General features: G+C 37.7%; 1 protein-coding gene across 16 annotated transcripts in view; it reads right to left on the bottom strand.

Annotated features, from left to right (window-relative positions):
• LRCH3 (leucine rich repeats and calponin homology domain containing 3) overlaps window positions 1–18,089 on the bottom strand; it is a 69,081-nt gene that overhangs the window by 8,043 nt on the left and 42,949 nt on the right. For 3 of the 16 annotated variants that reach the window (XM_074912170.1, XM_074912168.1, XM_074912166.1), the window contains exons 11-22: window positions 15,811–15,906; window positions 15,312–15,363; window positions 15,024–15,164; window positions 13,731–13,778; window positions 12,551–12,604; window positions 8,957–9,037; window positions 7,532–7,603; window positions 6,597–6,645; window positions 5,980–6,093; window positions 5,224–5,342; window positions 3,532–3,669; window positions 1,211–1,288 (exon numbers count right to left, since the gene is read on the bottom strand). In XM_074912170.1, the coding sequence (XP_074768271.1) occupies window positions 1,211–1,288; window positions 3,532–3,669; window positions 5,224–5,342; window positions 5,980–6,093; window positions 6,597–6,645; window positions 7,532–7,603; window positions 8,957–9,037; window positions 12,551–12,604; window positions 13,731–13,778; window positions 15,024–15,164; window positions 15,312–15,363; window positions 15,811–15,906 (1,042 nt within the window). The remainder of the gene's footprint in view (window positions 1–1,210; window positions 1,289–3,531; window positions 3,670–5,223; window positions 5,343–5,979; window positions 6,094–6,596; window positions 6,646–7,531; window positions 7,604–8,956; window positions 9,038–12,550; window positions 12,605–13,730; window positions 13,779–15,023; window positions 15,165–15,311; window positions 15,364–15,810; window positions 15,907–18,089) is intronic. The other 13 variants (XM_074912174.1, XM_074912171.1, XM_074912178.1 and 10 more) reach the window with 10 other exon arrangements.

Here is an 18,089-nt window from a genome sequence, read left to right as displayed (position 1 = left end):
CCTGTGTGGCTTGTTTGTTTGTTTTTACATGTGGGTCATTTCAGTGATCTACTCTGTACTGCAGTCCCATAAAAATTACATCTGGGATGGAATTGAACATTTTGCCCCACACAAATTTATGTTGTGCAGTTCTCCTGGGAGTGGAAGTCTGAAGTTTCTCAGGGGACCAAACAGTGTGGGATCTTAAAGTACTGATGATCACTTGCAACTCCCTTTCCATGTTCCAACGCGATTCACCACTGAGTCATGTGGAATTGCCAGGCAGCTCAATAAATATCCTATCATAAAATCCCAGTGGCTCAAATGCCTGCAAGTGAAGCTCTCTGAAAACACCAGAAAATACTGCATGACTGACTCAAGAACATTGCTTTTGGAAATAGCTGGGAAATGAGTCACTGGGTTTACTTTTCCCTTTCACAATACAAAAGAAAGAAAACAGCATCTACAACAGAAACACTAATGCTTAGCTGTATAAGAAACCGAATCAGTTAATTCACTAGAAGAAAAATTAAGAAAAACATGATGTATCAAAACAATTTGTATTGAGAGAGATGATGAATAAGACAAAGTGGAAAGGACAGGACAGCATAAAACAGAATAACCGGACTCAGATGGACTATTCTATATGTTCCCATCTCCTAGATCTTCCACGTTTCAGAAGGGGACAAGGAATACCAGAAGACAGACTTCTATCACTGGTACATAACAAAAGAACTAGGATCTATGCAAAGATAGCTACCATCAGAGAAAGGCCAGTAAGACTGCAACTTGTTGGCAAGACAGTAAAGACGTTCATGTAGGGGAATTATTCTGAAGGAACATGAAAAGCTTTGGGATAAAAGTAACACATGCAAAACATCATCAAAATTTTATCCCACTTTCAAGCTGTCAAATATCTAATCCTGAAAACATGTAATTATTTTAGAGAAACACCTTGCAATTCTAGAGGCGGGCCGAATTGCATCAGCTATTATGAATGTGAGGCACAGCAGTAAGTGAATCAGACCTCTGATAAACTATATCTGACTTCATTTTGCTCTGGAAGACAACACAAGATAAGTCTGATCTACACTGCAAGACACAGCTTATACCTGAACCTTCTAAACATTTAATCATTTTGTTCTTATCCAATCTTTCAAAGGTTTTATTTTCTGAAGCATCATACAAATCTGCACCAGAAACATCATATCAGGATAGCAGAAATACATACCTGAGGCACTCCAATCCTTCTGCAAGCTTCCAAGAAATTCTCCACGTTTCGTCTGCATTTTGCCATTGTAAGTTTAGGCTGCAAAGAAGTAAAGGAGGCAGGCATACAGTGCTCTTAATTGGCAGGATTTTAAAAGATCTTTATTGAACTCCTAATAAATCTCTTTGCCAAAAGCATACTGCACTGACATAAGCTTGTCTAATTCAAAGCAGGCTCCGTTGACATTTGCTTTTTCTTTAGAAAAGCAAGCCCAAATTTCAAAGCTGTTTTATGAAAAGCTAATTTATGAATGCCGGATGTTTTTTAAAGATGACAATTCCAAGTTGTGCAATATTTATATACAAGGTGTTATATAAAACTGACTAACACTTTTAGTGATTATAGTATGATAATTTTAAAAGTATATTTTGAATGAAACACACACGCATGGCTTCCATGCTGTGATTTCAGAGCAATTTCATGATATGAAGCAATCTGGAGTCTGTTCTGGATTACTACGATAAAAAAAAAAACAACAAACAAACCAAAAAACAATCAAACCGTATTTCAATTAACAAAGAGGTAAAAAACCATGAAGGCTAGATGAAACCAGAAAGTACTGGAAGAAAACTGCAACTGAAGCTTGGTGCTTGCAAGCCTCTTGTGTTTGAAGTAGCTGTTAGAACTGTACTCACTAGCATTTTTTCAAGCAAGCTTTTATCTAGTTAGCTTTCACACCTCCACACAGACATACCATGGCACAGGCTCTGTCCTGTGTCTATTCTTGAAGCTTATTCTTTTCTTGTTAAAGAGACACAAGCTTCCTGCTCCTTTTAACAAGCTACCCAAACACAGTCTACGCAGCAGCAGGCAGTGTGCTCCGTGAGCTCAATACTTTTCCTTAAGTGGTGAAGTTTCTGCTCTGTCCCCTCAATGTGTCGTATTTCCCCACCAAGGAAGCAGGGTAAAGGCTAGTGCTGGCATCTTTCTCCCGAAGGATGAAGGAAATACAAAGATCACATTGTGACTGACGAATGACATGATGTTGCTTCCGCTCCTGGAGCTGTGCAGCTAAAGGCTGCCTCTTCCCTGGGTTTTGTATGACAAAGCCATGATTTAATTCCTAATGCAGAATATTCAACAGCACATAAAACCAGGCCATTGAAAAGATATTCTCAATGACGCAAGTCTTCTGAATAGCGGCTGTATGTCTTTTCTCTTAATGATTCCACAATCTGCCTAAAACGTTGGCGTGCCCAGTTCAGTGGTTCTCAAAATAGTGAGGACATCTGCTTGTTCACATTAAGTCCAAAGGAAAGGAACCACAATGATACAGGAGGCAGCCCTGTAAGTGCCAGTTCAAATTCCAGCCAACACAAGGCCTGACTCCAAAATAAGGAAAAGCAAATACAACATGCATGTTTCAACTTCTTTCCCCAGGAACAATCTTCAGTTTTTTCCCCTGTATTCATAGAATTTAAAGGTGCATAACAAGCGATCTGGCTGTCCATGCTATTTTTAAGTAGCTGACCTTAAGTATTTTCCCAAATACAGATTAGGTAAATAATCTGTCATTATTTCTCAGTTCTTGACCTTTCTCTAATTCGGTGCTTTCCCTACATGATACACAGTAATGCACCCAGATGTAGATCACCTTCACTGCATTCCAGGAACACTGCAGTTAGGCAGGGTAAGAGAAGCAGCTTCAGAAATTTTCAGACTTCTCTGTGTGCTTCCTTCCTTGCTCTGAACAGAACCCAGATACAACATTTTTTCCTGTTATCGCAAAGGTGTGATATCCAAAAACTAGATTTGTTTTGTTCCAGGAGATGCTGTTCTCCAAGTAGCTTGAGTGTGCTCTGCTAAAATTCCCAAGAAGAGGAATTTGTAGTGATGTAATGTGGACACAGGAATCAGCTTGGATTCTCTGCCTGTTTTCACTGCCTTGTGCAGTGGGATCCTAAACATTGTAAAGAATGTTGTATTTCCTTACTACCTGTTTTCCTGACCTTCTTGGACCTTTTGGTCTTTTGAAATATCCTATTTTAGTTTTCATGCTGAACTGTCTCTTATTTCACTAATTTTCAAGTTAGCATAGGGAGGACTTGAAAATGTTAACATTTTCTTACAATCTGTGTTAGAAGTAACAATTTAAATGAAACAAAGCCAAATGTAAGTTCTTTTACTGACACTATAGACCTTTTTTAGACAGAACACATGGTTATTTTTTGTCATGTATGTTCACAGAGGAGAATGCTATATTTAGCATTTGTCTGGATTACAGAACTTCGTTGGATGTTATTTTGGACACTTGTAAAATACTATCACTATTACATACTTACAACAGCAGGTGAGGGGACATGAATGCTGGGAACAGATCGGGGACGCACATGATTAGCTAAATGGCACAGAACAACACCATCGGTGAGAGCTGCTCCAAGGTCACTGGGCAACGACACTTTCAACCGTGATTCTATATTCTGTAGAAAAATGAACATTGACACACAAAAAGTAAGAGCTGGTTTCCTCCAACTGTTTCATTCTGCAGAGCATTTTTTAAGAGGTAGAATGCTTGCATTACAACTCTCTGTCCATCTTCAGGACATTTCCAAGCAGCTTTCTGAATAACATTAAGGAAAGCTCTGCGCACTACTGTGGCCTGGAGCTAACTACAATCTGAGAGCAGCTGAGCTCAACGATGAACAGTTTTCATTGTACTAATGAAAACAGGGGACTAATACAACCATTATTCAGAAGTAATGGAAATAAGGGTCTAGGACCAGTATTCTTAATCCTACATACTCTCAGAGAACGGTTCAGCCAAGGGAAGTGAAAATAATTGTCTTTGTGGGTTGGAGGACAACACAGTTTTGTTAAATTTTGTTAAAAGTCAAGACAACATTTTTGCCTGTAAAGAAAAACCTGAACTACTTGGCATAAATAGTTTCAAATACATGAGGTAGTTAGCATTTGTGTAAGGAAATGAATAAAAATTCAGTTCAGGCTTTCAATCTTATTTCAAACACTGCATGAATTTCACTAAGTTGTTACACTGAAGTATTAAAAAAAAAAATTAACTTTATCTGGGAAGCAGAACAGAAGACAGACTATATACAAAGCATTCTGAGATAACAGAAGAGAGGCTCTGCAAACAGCACCAAGTTTTGTTTGTTTTACTTAAGATAACTTTTTCCTTTTCGAGAAAGAAGATTGTCCTTACTTTAAAATATACAAAAAGAAGGAATTCTCTGTCTATCTTAGATGCTTATGGCTTTTAAAATCAGCTTGAACAAGTAGGAATTCTTATTTCTTAGGAAAGTTCAAACAATTAATTAGAGCACCTCAAGGAATCCCTTCATGCTCTCCAGAAACAAGTCTGGGGCAAAGCAGAGCAGTATCTTAATGCCATATGGCATTTTCAATATTCATGTGTATTGTCATTGTACCCAGGCACAAACCAGGAGTGTGGTGGCCCTGAACAGAAAAAAGCACAAATATAAGGAATATTTTTTCCTCTGATGTTATGCACTGAACTAAGGATAAAGCACAATCAATAGATGGATCCAGAGCACACAAGGAAACTATGTTGCCAGCATGACTGGCAGTAGTCTCTGCACTCCATCTGCTTTCCTGTGGGCTTTACAGCAAAGAGGAGCTTTAAACAAGAGATGAAAAGGAAGGCAGTGAGGCAACTTCCCAGGGAGTTTCTTACAAGTGTGAAGGCTGATAAAGAAGAAAGCAGCACACATTTATTTTAAAAGCAGAGGTCACTGGACACTCAGAAGCAGGAGTCAGCACAGTTTATTTTACAGAATAGGAAGCTACCTTTATCCACCACAAAAACCAAAGCAAATACCACTGCAGTCCTCTGAAAGAATCACTTAGACTGTACAAGGCCATTTATTTTTGGTCAGCTGTGCAGCATACAGGTTCACTCTTCAGTGAACTTGGTGCAAAACACACGGACAGATTTAGCAGGGTGTACACAATGAATTTTCTGAGATGCCCACATACTGGCTCCTGGCAGCACTTACCTTGCGTAGCTGCTCTATTAGCTCCAGCTCCTCCTCTCGCTGTTTGGAGTTTTGTCTTACTCTAGGATCTGCAGAATCATTAGCAGGAGACAAGGCACGGGTAGAAGATGAAGTAACAGCTAGAAAAGCAGTATGAAGTAGAGAACATCACTAAACACAGTTTGGATGATTGTCCTTCACCGCGGTAGTATACATGCACACATAACGTACCAGAATGGGTAGAGTGCATTCCTTTTCACAAATCTGCTTCTCTCTTTTGATTATTAATCAAACTAATGATCTGCTAATCTAAATGAGGTGTTCTTTAACACCTTTCTGTTTAGATTCTGTTCTTTCTGTTGGATAAAAAGCATTCACAAAGGAAGATAAAGTTTTGCCAGATGGAGTATGTTGAAACAGTTCAGTCTTTCTACAAAAATCACAATTTTCTTATGTGCTACTGTGCAATGCCAAATTTATCAAGCTGTCTTCATCAGTTAAGGCTTTTGTGACATTTTCTTGGTATCTTTTTAGATGTAAGCACAGACCAGGAAGAACAAATTCTCACATTTCCACAAGTATGTCAAAAGAGTATTTGGCAGCTCTAAATAAAAAATTGCTTATTCACGAATTATTTAATGCCATGTGTCTACAAATGGAACTCTAAAAGTAGTTTTGATGATAATGACCTGAAGTAACAGAAAGGGCAAAACCAAAGTAATGAAGATGTTAATACAACGTAGCAAAAATAGCTAATTTCTGAGCTATATAACCTACCTTTGTTTGCTTCATCCCTGACAGCTGCTCGGAAAAGGAAACTCTCAGGTCGCTGGGGAGGGTTTCTATAGGAAGGCGGGGCTGCATGGCCAGGATATGGAGGGGAAAGGTGGACTAAACAAATGTGGAAAGGCACAGGAAAGGAAAGGAGGAAGAAGGAAACGGTTAGAGTTTAAATAGGAAATGGGTTCAGCAATGTGGTAATTAAAAAGAACAAAACAAAAATTTTAATATAATAATGACAAAATAAATTACAGCCATGCATGATAAAAGTGCAGAGCAGGAAAAGGCAATTCCAAGGACACTTGCATGCAAAGCACATTCCACATACCAATGCCAACAACTGTTCTGACTGTTGCTGAATGCATCTGTGTGCCAAAGCCTGTATGAAGGCCTAAACCAGCCAAACCCTATGCTCTGGCCTGAGGACGTGCTTCACCCCTGGTGTCTTTTTCTTCGTGTGTTATTAAGGAGACCCAAATAGCTGGGTACATTCTCAAACACAGCAGTGCCACATACAGAGATGGGAACATATGCTCCCTTCTCTTCACGGCACCAATAAGCAAGCAGGCATCTTGATCTTATTTTTCAGAAATGTTTCTTCCCTTCCCTGTTACCTGTCTGAGTAGAGGGTGAGCCAGGGGAGATGGTAGATCTGTCATCACTCTGTGGACAAAAAAAACCATAAGAGTATAAATGGTCCTAATCTAGAAAAGCTGTGACTACATTTTAATTTGATGCGTTTTTAAAAAGGCTCCATCCTTCTAAATGTGTTTCAAGAAAAAACCCAGAAATGTGAAAAACCACAGTTTATTGTTCCCCAAGTCTCATCTCTGCAAAAACTGACAGTTTTATCTTTTGCAGAAATGACACAATTGCTTTTTTTCTGAGGGAAAAGAAGGATGAAACAGCACTGACTGTGCAATGACAGATCTTTGTTTACTCTTCCTTCCAAACAAGACTTTCAAAGTACTCTTTGCAAAGGGGACACAGAAAAACAGATAATTAAACAACATGCAGAACTCGCATTACAGCAGCACCAGTTAGGATACACCTCTTCAACATCTCTGCTAATGCAAAACTGTTATTTATTTGAACATCACTCTCCCCAGTTAAACACACTGTGGTTTTATTACAGTGCTTGCACAGACTAATGATTTCTTGTGAATTCAGTATAGCAGTTTTCACAGAAGAGAAAGAGACACAGGACATCTGTATTCAAAAGTAAGCTGGTAAAGAATACAAGAGTGCTTTTGATGAACTCAACTTGGTCAAGAGTAAATGATCTTGTACAGAAGAAATAACATCAAAGACAACCAAGAAACCCTCGGAGCAGAGACTGGTTACCATGTTTTTATAGCTTAGGCCTCCTGTAGACACAGCCTAAAGCTAAGATGAGGTAATATCTACTACAGTTTAATCAGGTAAATCGGATTCATACCCTACCTGAACTTTTCATTAGAAGCTGACAGACTAACACCTGTTAAAACAGATGTGTGGATCCAAGAGCTTTTTGTTGGCTTTACTGGTGAATGATAATAGCAAGAGATACCTTGACAGGACTGAAGGTAGAGGCATTAGGCAGGGTAGTAGCACAGCTTTCTTGATTCAACCCTGAGAGTGACTGAATGCAGAAAGAAAGAAAAGGCAGTAGCAGTATTAGCAAACGGCTGACAGGTCAAAGGTGGAATGCAGTAAGCACGTTAAAAAGGAACAGGTGATCATGATCACATTCTTGGAAACACTCAACAGGCAACAGATACATACTTCCTGAACTACAGTTAAAGCTTTCCTATGCTCCTCAACTTTCTGGCTAATAAGCTTGGGAAGTGCAATGTTTCTTCTACACACAACACAGTGACATTAAAAGCAGAACTAAGAACAGTAAGTGAGGTAAAAGCTTCTTCAGTAACACCTACTGTAACACCTGTGCCATGAGACAGAAGGAAATTTTACCCTACAACATTTCATTCTGAGCCACTATTAAAAATGAATACCTTTCTTTTTAATGCTTCTAGTGTGTTACGCATTTTTAGTAAGCTACTTTCCTATCAACCCTGTAAAATCAGAGAAACCCACATCTAAACAGACTCAAGAATACACACTGTGTCTGCCACAAACACCTAATGCCGATCCTTGTGAATTACACACAGAGTAAGATTCTGTGGGTGGAATCCAGCTCTTGGGGAAGATGTCGGTGTGAAGATTAGAAGTGTTGTCACAAAGTGCAGCCAGATTTCAATTATAACCAATATCAAAACCAACCCTATAAACAACTCTTCATGTTTACAGAACAGGAGCCCCAGCATGCCAATCTGTCACTGACAGGTGGATCTAGAAGGCCAAATTCTGTGTGTTATTGAAAGCACAATCAAAACATTCAAATCTGAAGACTGAACGGCTCAAGAATGAAACTATACCTTCCGAAACAGCATTCAAATAGCAAAGTGGCAGTTCCACACAGGAAAAGAACGTGAAATGATACCTAGGAACTCTACAGATGTGAACGACACGCTTGGGAGTGTTAGCATTCAAAATATTTTGCAATTATCCTGCCACTTCAGAATCATACAGACAGGATGGACTAGATGGAGAGGTTATAGTCAGGGCAAGCCTTAAATACAAACATCTTTAGGCCCTATGCAGACTTCACAGCTGATCCTCAAGATAGACTTTCTCCACAGCAGTGCAGAGCAAAAATTGTGGATTTTTTTTTTTTTTTTAAAGTGTTTCAAAATATCACATGACTTAAGCAAAACATTAGCTAGTATATGAGAACAGTAAAATAAAACAGAAGTAGGTGGTCTGTATCATTAAAATAACTGTTTATTCCTGTATGAAAAGAGCAAGGCAACCTTGACAGAGACTAACAAGAAATTGTCACAATCCATGTACCCAACAGTGAGTGAAGGGAAGGGGAACATGGCACAGCACAGGGTGGGACAATCACAACAGCAACACACTGCATGCTCTTCACCTGTTTGCGAGTCCCTGGCCTTCTTTTAATGGTATTGGTGTTACTGTCAATCTCAAACACAAATAGAGGCTCAAAGCCATTCTGTCAGGGACAGCAAGGAAAGAAAGAGAAGGAAGAAAGGAAGAAGTGAGGCAGAGAACTGTAAGAAAAGGTAGACACAATACAAAAGGAACCAGGATGCCACAATTCAGATTTAACAACACCCTACTGCATATGCCTCGGTCTCTAGGTCTAGCACTGATGTCAGAGAAATCTCCCTGTGCCAGAAACAACTGTAGATAAAGGGACTGCCAAAGCAGAGCCCAATCAGAACTCTGCACGAACCAAATAAGGATATTTTAAGGGACTTTGATTATTAAATGTTTGAATACACAAATGGATGCCAATGGTCTGAGAGAAAACTCCAGGGTACAAGTTAGCATAATTTAAGTCCTGCTTACTTTACCCATACCATTGTAATACACTGGTGCCCGAAAGCCTTAACTCAAAATGTCTGAGAAATCCCACGTGCTAGCAGTAACACAACGGCCTCAGGCCATGTTTGAGAGTGCAACAAGAAAACACAATGCAATGAAGGGAGCACAAGGCACCAGTGACACAAAGGTTATCAAAGGAAGAGGTCACACCAACTGCCTGACGCTTGTCAAGTATTTCACTGGCTTCACAACAGAGGAATTGAACAGCAGTTTGAGAGGATGTTTGTGTTTTGTTTTCATTCCATAGTACTCACCTTGTAAAGGACAGTAATAGAAAAAACAAGAAGATATTTGGGAAAAAGTGAGATTCATAAGCAATCAAGACTGAAATCATTAGCCAAGTCTGAAGCCTTGATACCACCTCAACCCCCCCATGGCAGGGACGTTGGAACTAGATGATCTTTAAAGTCCCTTCCAACCCAAACATTGTATGATTGCTTCTATGAAATAAACTCAATTGTAACAAATGGGACTACCCTTGTAAGAGTAACAAGGAGGACATGACTAATATAAAACTTCGAGGTATACAGCCATTTTCTCAGAGAGGCCACTGACTGCATTTCTTCAGCAACTTTTTAGTGTGGCAATTACAAGTCAACACAAATAAATCCATCACCGTGTCCAGTGAAGTACTACAGCCAAATCACACTTCACTTCTAATCCCAGGAATGTTATATAGAAGAAACATTTATAGGAAGTATGGATAGTCAGTTTGTGAGTTCAAACAGACTGTCCTGAAATGGTTTACAAACAGAAGGAAATGGTCAAAGTAACCTGTGCAATGTGAATACATTTTAATTTTATTTAGTGGTCAAAGACAACAAGGAGAAGACCAAAAAAACCATGATGTAAGATTTAAAAAAGGAGATTCAACTTAATTTTGGTTTTAAGAAAATTTTTGTTAAAGCAGTAACAATACCAGAAGAGGGAAGTAGTAAAATAAAAGAAAGCTCACTGGCTTTCTAACTATGTATGAGACCTATTGCTTTTTTAATCTTTTCCTTACATCTGAGCTGAAAACACTGTTTGGAGCAGAAGAAAAGCAACTGCTCATTTTAGAGAGCTTTGATGTAACGACGGGAGGGAAAAGCTGAACAAAAGATCTTTTACTATACCTCTATGTAATATTCTCTTTTGCCACAAATTGTTATTCCCAGACCATAGAGCTAAAACAATTAGTGGAAAATCTAGCAGAACTCTTTTTTTTAAAAAAACCAACCCTAACCTATCTCTAAGTTTCAATGTCCAGAAGTTCTGTAAGGTAAAGTTTATACTACTGCATGCAGTCTTTGTGCAGACAGTAAAAGAGAGGAAACTCTAAATGGAAAATGTGTACTGAAAACTGGCATTATTGAATAGAATTTTGATATGAAATGCCTTTCTACTTCAGTGGAGGGAAAAACCATCCTCAGAAATTAGACCTGGATAAATTTCAAATCCGTAACGACAGGGAAAATGTCAAATGAAATGCAACAATATAAAAACGTAGAAGTAATTTCAACTCTTATGACAGTTTCTTTTTTTAAGCAACCTAACGAACATTTCCCCGTTGTTGAACAAAACACATTTGTGGAAACAAAAATGCTAAAATTCATGAGCTAGCATGGGCTTAATGTTCCAGCTACAATAATTGCCAGAAACAGCTGCCCTGGCATATGTCACCATTAGACACAGCGTGTATTTCCACTACAAAGTAGAGCTGCAGATCATACTTCAGCAGTTCAGAAACCCAGTATTACACATACTATTATAGTTTAGTGCTGCTGAAAAGAACAAGGAATCAGAAGAAAAACTACAGAAATTATTGCTTTTAAATCTAGTTCAGTCTTTCCCTACCAGCCTGGCCACATTTTTGTGAAGTGCAAGGATGTAACTTGGCTAAAGACACAAAGGAAACAAACAACTATGGAAGCCAGTTTCAAAATGATTTCTGGAAATTCCAAGTCATGTAACGTAAAATTCTATATATTAATTTACACTGAAAATTATGGGATCACACAATCAAATAGAAATTGGGTCCTTAAAGGTATCTTTAAAATACATTCCAAAATTAATTCACTGACAACAGAGTAACACCACTTAATCCAAACCACTACTATTCTCCTGTTTATTATCTAAATATGAAAGCACATTTTAATATACTAATTGTGATTTCTCCAAACAGGCGCATGCATGATCACTAATTCTCTCTAATATTATAAGCTTTCTTTCTCTCCCACCCAGTGCTAGTCATGTGAAAACACAAAAACCAAAAAGTCTGAATAAAGAGACAGTAAATATCTTGACGAACATGTTCTGGAGAGAGATATTCTAACTGAGAGAACTGCCTAAAGAATATTTAGGCAGATAAAGGAAGCACATGAATTAAGAAAATAAATCCAAGGCATGCAGTCATGCAACAGCAGGCAAATCAGGTGTATGTTTCTTTTATAGATATGGATTATGGCATTAATTATATTATTAAATTATGCTACATCACTAAGATGCCATAAAGGAAGAAATAGCATAAAACATGAATTAAGTACATAAATGCTTTTATTTTTGCTAAGTGTTCAAAATAGATTATTTTTAAGACATCTTCACTGATAATAAAAAGGTATGAGGAATACTTCATGATTTGTAGCATTCACATGTAGAGCAGTTTTTCCCTGTGCTATGATAAGGTTATGAAGAGACTAAGTATTTCTGACCACCATGTGCAGGACACAGACAAGTTTAAGCTGAAGGCCATACTCAAAGCATTAAAATTGCTTACTTAACACTGAAGAGAACATCAATTAGGAAGCAAGCTAAACTGAGAAGAAATCAAACCAGAACAACTAAAGGTGAATTTTTAATTTTAGAAGCTGTTCTTTACTATCAGTAACTTTCCTCTGCTCTCAGCAAAAGATAAGCTTTAATTACTTTGTGGAAAAACATCACTATATTATTGACAAATAGATGACAGTACAAGTATCAACATTCACAGCTAAGCTACTTTTCAAGGTAGATGGTCATGTTTTATGCTATTTAGATTAGCTCTAAAATACTTGGTCTAATCTGAGACAAACACAACATGTTGTTATTTCTATGTTCTAGAATCTGCCACATAAAAAGGCCATTACGTGCAGGATCTTACCACTAACAAGGCACTATCATCAGTATGCTGAGACCTTCTGGATGGAAAGGGACACTGGGAGGTGGGAGAGATGGAGTAATGTCAGAAACACACAGAATGTCAGAAACACACACTATGTGAACAGATAGACATTTTGGAACATGTACTGCTTGTTTATAGCACTGTGAGGCTTTTTTAAAAATTACATAAAATATATGTAACTGAATATATAGCCACATGCTCCATGAATTATAGTGTATTCGTATTACTTAAGGAATCAATTATTCTGCTTTCTGTGTTGTCTCAAGCAAATACAGACAACTATGTATTCACAGTTCTTACTCTGGTAAAACAAAGGACCATTTAAAAGAATAAATTAAGAACAGAAGAACATTAAGAAGGAAAAGGAGCAAAAACTATTTCAATTACCCCACGTTTCGGTAATTTTCTAATAAAAAAGAGTTAGTTGGAAAATGCTGCTAAAGAACTATTTATATTCATTACATTATTAAAAGTTTTGATCTGATTAACACTGCCAAGTGAATTAGCTTCCTCTGGAGGAAAGTGGGGGTGGCAAGCAGTGGAAGAGCTATTACTATGCAGAAATCTGATGCAGAGAGTGAACAGATGTCATTGGCTCAGCTCTGTATATTCTAGAAGACTGAGCCTTGAATGATTTGTGTTCCCTACTGACTTACTGGTTTTCATTATAAACCTAACCTAGAATAAAACTTAAAAAAAAATCTATTTCTTTTTCTGATAGCCCTCAAAATTCCAATGCTTCATCTTTCTGAGATAGCTGGTGATCTAATGATAGGAAACTGGGAGAAAACTGATTGATGAAGGATGACTACAACACAATCACTTGTCCCAATACTCCCATTAGAAAGTGAACTGTACTGCTCACAAGGAGCATCTTCAAATGGAATATAAAATATATTTTCTGTGTAGAACATAGAAAACATACAAGAAACAGTAAAACAACACACTCGGACAGGCAATCTACATGAACAGAAATAAATATTAGACTGGTCCCATTAGCAAAAAAACCCCAACCCAAGGCTTAATAATAAGCATGAAAAAAATCTATGCTATAACCCAGCCCTGGAGAGTTCTCCACAAGCAGGAAAATAATTTCTGATGGAGAGAGCTAAGAGTTCAGGTGCTGACATCCCTAGTAATACTCTTATTGGACTCTTACCTCACTATCCAGAGGACTTTGCTTCTGAGGACTTAAGGATGCTTTTTGCTATAGAGGAAAAGGAAAAAATGAAAGACCGATTTAAAAGAATGTGACAGAGAAACAGAAGCTCAGAACAAAGCAGCATAATTTAGGAGTGTTTTAAAACAGAGCTTTAGTTTTTAAATTAAACATGCATTGTGGAAATTGGAAGTTTCCACTGAGCTAAAACTTCACTGACACTATTAGTAAAAAACCAGCCTTTATTCCATATGAAAACAACCCCAAATTGCTTTTGCATATTAAAGATGCATAATAAACCCAAAATATAACCCAAGGGAGGAATTTAACTGCTGAGAATAAAGTGCTCATGAATAACAAAGGCAACAGAAGAAAAAAAAACAAACCTGAAAACCCCAAAAGGCTCATCAATGAACAAAACGCATGCTAAATATCTGAAGTCTTTAAACTTAAAGACTGAGCCAAACCTTTAATAAAATCAGCTTCTCTACAAAACATTGCCAGGGGCCTGGATTAGTTGGTGCTAATGAAAAGCCTATTTTCAGTCAGCTAAAACCCTTTTTCTAAACTAATTTTATACATTACATAAATGCAATAAAACATTCTTTTCCTTTCTGCAGACCACCCTAAGCCCAAATATTAACTGTAACATTTCTTAAATTTGTGATGTCAAGATTTGGGTAGGTCATCAGAGTAGTAAACAGTAAAATAAATTTAAGTCAACTAGCATATAAAAAAGCTTGCATGTTAAGCAGCACACTTCATACTGAATGTAGTGAAAGAGAAAGCAAAGATGCAGTGTCCAGCGAGTATCTAATGTACCATAAATTTGCACCTGTGCTTCACCTGATGGTAACTTAATCATGCATCATAAAATACCAAAATAGATCAGGCAACATTATCTTCTTGGGGGTATGACTGCTCTGCCAAATTTGTCTTCAAAATTAAATTGCCTCTATGCCTTCTCAAATAAAGACCCCTTTTTCTCATATCAATTTTGTCACATCTGTGCAAATGACAAAATTGAAAGAATGAGGCTGACTATGTAAAAAATGTAATTATTTGCAACAATCCTATTTTGGATGAATCTCTTCTGTCTTCCTCCCCAGTTCTAGTTTGGTCTATGTTAAGCTACAGCACCAACACTGAATGAACTTAAATGCTATTTCTCTATTTTCTTTATTAAGAGCCATGCATGCCCAAGAGCATAATGTACAAGTATTAATGATCTTGGCAATTTAATTAAGGGATTCAGAAAAGATCAAGTATCAAGTAGGTGCTAAAAGGAGGTACCTTAACAAAGTCAAGGACAGCTTCTCTCTGAATCTGTTTTGTTCTCATCCTCTCCTCCTCGTACTGAAGCGCTGCTTGCTGGGCCTCCCGACGGGTACGCTCTATGTGCCTGCGGTGCAGCTCAGGATCTGCATTAGGCACCTGGAACAAAACAGTGCACTGGGCTGTAAAGACAGAGCTACACAGGGTAAAACAGATGGGTTATGGAGAAACAGTCTTACAGCTAACAAGTTTGGTTTTGCATCAAATTCATGCAAAAGAATAAAATAGTAGAGTTCAACGTGTTACCTGACTGTGGTGACTTGATAGAGAGAGAAAGTAAGGTGAATCAGCCAGCGGTCTGACAAACGGAAAAACAGACAGTAAGCATACTTTTTATCTTAAATATAAAAAAATTTTCATACATGAGTCATCAGCAACACACAAGTATCTCATCAAAAAAGAAGTTTAGTAAGCAAAGCTGTTAAACCAACTGCTACAATAACCACTCACTGCGTATGACAGATTTTGTGCAGTCATTTCTGTCTCTTCTCCTGAATTGAGATAAATTTTTTCTACAGCTCACGATGTACCAATGGGATTGTTTGTTTGGCCTATTGCACTGAGATACTCAGTACTTTATACCCATTCTGTTCTCAGTACTTCAAATCCCACTGGTTAAGCAACCAATCCAGGAACTTTTTATATGATCCTCATTTAGAGGAGTAACTGGCTACTATGGTTATTTGGAGGGGGTGGGGGAATAAATAAAATGAATCAGTAAAAACTGTATGTTTCTTTTCCCTACCTCTCTGTCCTGTCCACATAACTCCTTAGTACTTGGTGATGCTCTCTGTCCTGCATCAAATTTAGAGTGTCAGGTCTTCGTAATTCATCAGTATCCCTGCAGGTAAACACCAGGTGGAAGGGGGTTTGTCCACTGATGCATATAAACTACTGTCAGGTGAATTCTTCTCTAGCTTACAGCTGTTTTTCTGAGAGTAACTGCCTGGACAATTAGCCTCAGATACCATGGAAGTGAAATTCAGGATGACTAAGAAATCATATTGTGATACGAAGTCAGATCCCAACTACTGTGATTCAAATTAAGGTAACTTGCTTAATTAACAATGATTTCAAAATGTACAAAGATGGAATCTCTCTTTTAAGACTATATTCTGCTTATTGTAGGCCTTATTCTGCTCTGCAAAGAACAGAATTATTTTTAAACATTAGCACCCTCTGATCAGAACAAATCTGCTCACTCCATCAAGCCAGTGATGACTCCCTGTCAGTGATACAAGCCATCAAAGTCACAAGGTAAACAATAGCCCATCTGTCTCTTTTCCATCATATCAATAATAAGAGAAATTTTGTAGCTCTTTCTAGAAGGCAGCTGCTAGCACTGAAACAATTCCCAGTGTCCACAGTCTTCAGCATGTCCCCTGACATGTTGCTGCCTAGAAAGAAAGTTGATGGAAATCGAATAGCTTATGCTCAACAGCCTGGACTCTGCAACCTTTGCTCCTGGGGCACCTATGGAATTTCCAAAAAATGTCAGTCCTACTGCCTGTCTAGACTTATTACCTATTCTGCACACAGAAACTTAAGAGATGTGGAAAATCCATATGCTACAGGTCTCCTCTGGTACTTAAATTAGTGCTGATGCACATGACAAATCCATTACTGTGCTGTTTTGAACATACAGGCCTAGGTTCAACTGAGTGCCAAGAAGTGTATTCAGACCAGAGTACACACAGCTCTGTTGTATCAGGAATGCACCACAGTGTGTCCAGATGCACAAACTGTATTTACTGAATTAAATCAACTAATGTAAATACTCTTGAGATGAAGTCTGCATTACATCCAACCTAAGAGTCTTAATGGCTCCGGCATGCTGAAGAAAAAAAAAGAGGCTGCCTGCCAAGGCATTTGCACAGAATTATTGTGGAAGCAGTTTACAGCTTGTGGTTGCCACAAGTGAAATATTTGACTAATACAAGCTTAAAATTTTAAAAATTACTCATTGTTATATGGCTGTTTTTACACAGTTTTGAAGGCAATAACAGCATGGCCTGCTTTTAGTGCCCCAGTAAGAATTTCACTCTGCTGCAGCATAATATGAATAAACTACAAGTCATTTAAATCACCAACTAACTACTTCTGCATGAAGATCTGCTGCCATCCTTAAGTTAAATTTTTAAAATTCTGGATGCCCTAGTGAACTACAACTTCCTTCATCACTAAAATCTGTCTAGCTCTGCTGGCTAACTAGCCTTCTCATTTCCTTCAGATATGTCATGGAATCCAGTGTTTGTAAAGTCTAACCATGTTGACCACAAATGTTCAAATAGAAAAATAAATAAACAAACAAACAAAAAATCAGTCTTTCAAACCAAGAACACTCAGTTTATTTGGGGAGAACGTGTCAGACTGCTGTATTATTTTATGCCTTATCCGTAGACATTACAGGATAAGAAACACTGATATAAGCTGAAGGAGTTACCCTTTATATCAGTACAGCTACTGTATCTGCACATTTCAAAGTGTCTATTAAAATGTTGCCATAACTCTAGAAAAATTTACACACTCATTTGCTTCCAGTGCCATTTTAGAATGGCATTAAAAATTCCTACTGACAGTGTAAGTGATTACATACTTACAGCTAGCAGTTGTTGTTTTGGTTTTGGTTTTTTTAAACATTCCTAGTACAATTTGAGCTGATTTTCTGCTGAGTCTTTGCACATTTGTTTTCACTCCACAGAATACTGAAATGCTTCAGTGGCATATTAAAAGTTCTATTAATTTTGATTTTAGTTCCATTAGCAAGAAGCTATACATTTGCTTATCTTCTGTTCTTTTAACTATACAACCAAAAGCCTTTCCTCAAACTTAACTGCCTCATTTATAATCTGTCCAACTTCAACCCATATTTTACATATAAGCATTCCCTCCAATAAGCCAAGTAATCATCAAAGAGTATAGACATAATTCAAAAAGTCTACTTTGTTAAATTAAGTGACCTGTTTTCAGCAGTGAGTCCCATTTTATCCCTTCTTCCCCTGATGTAAGCTCATGATTACGGCA

This window comes from Athene noctua, chromosome 8, assembly GCF_965140245.1.
Source record: "Athene noctua chromosome 8, bAthNoc1.hap1.1, whole genome shotgun sequence".
NCBI lineage: Eukaryota > Metazoa > Chordata > Aves > Strigiformes > Strigidae > Athene > Athene noctua.
The sequence above is the reverse complement of the archived record's forward strand: the minus strand, read 5'-3'. Positions and strand labels throughout refer to the sequence as shown.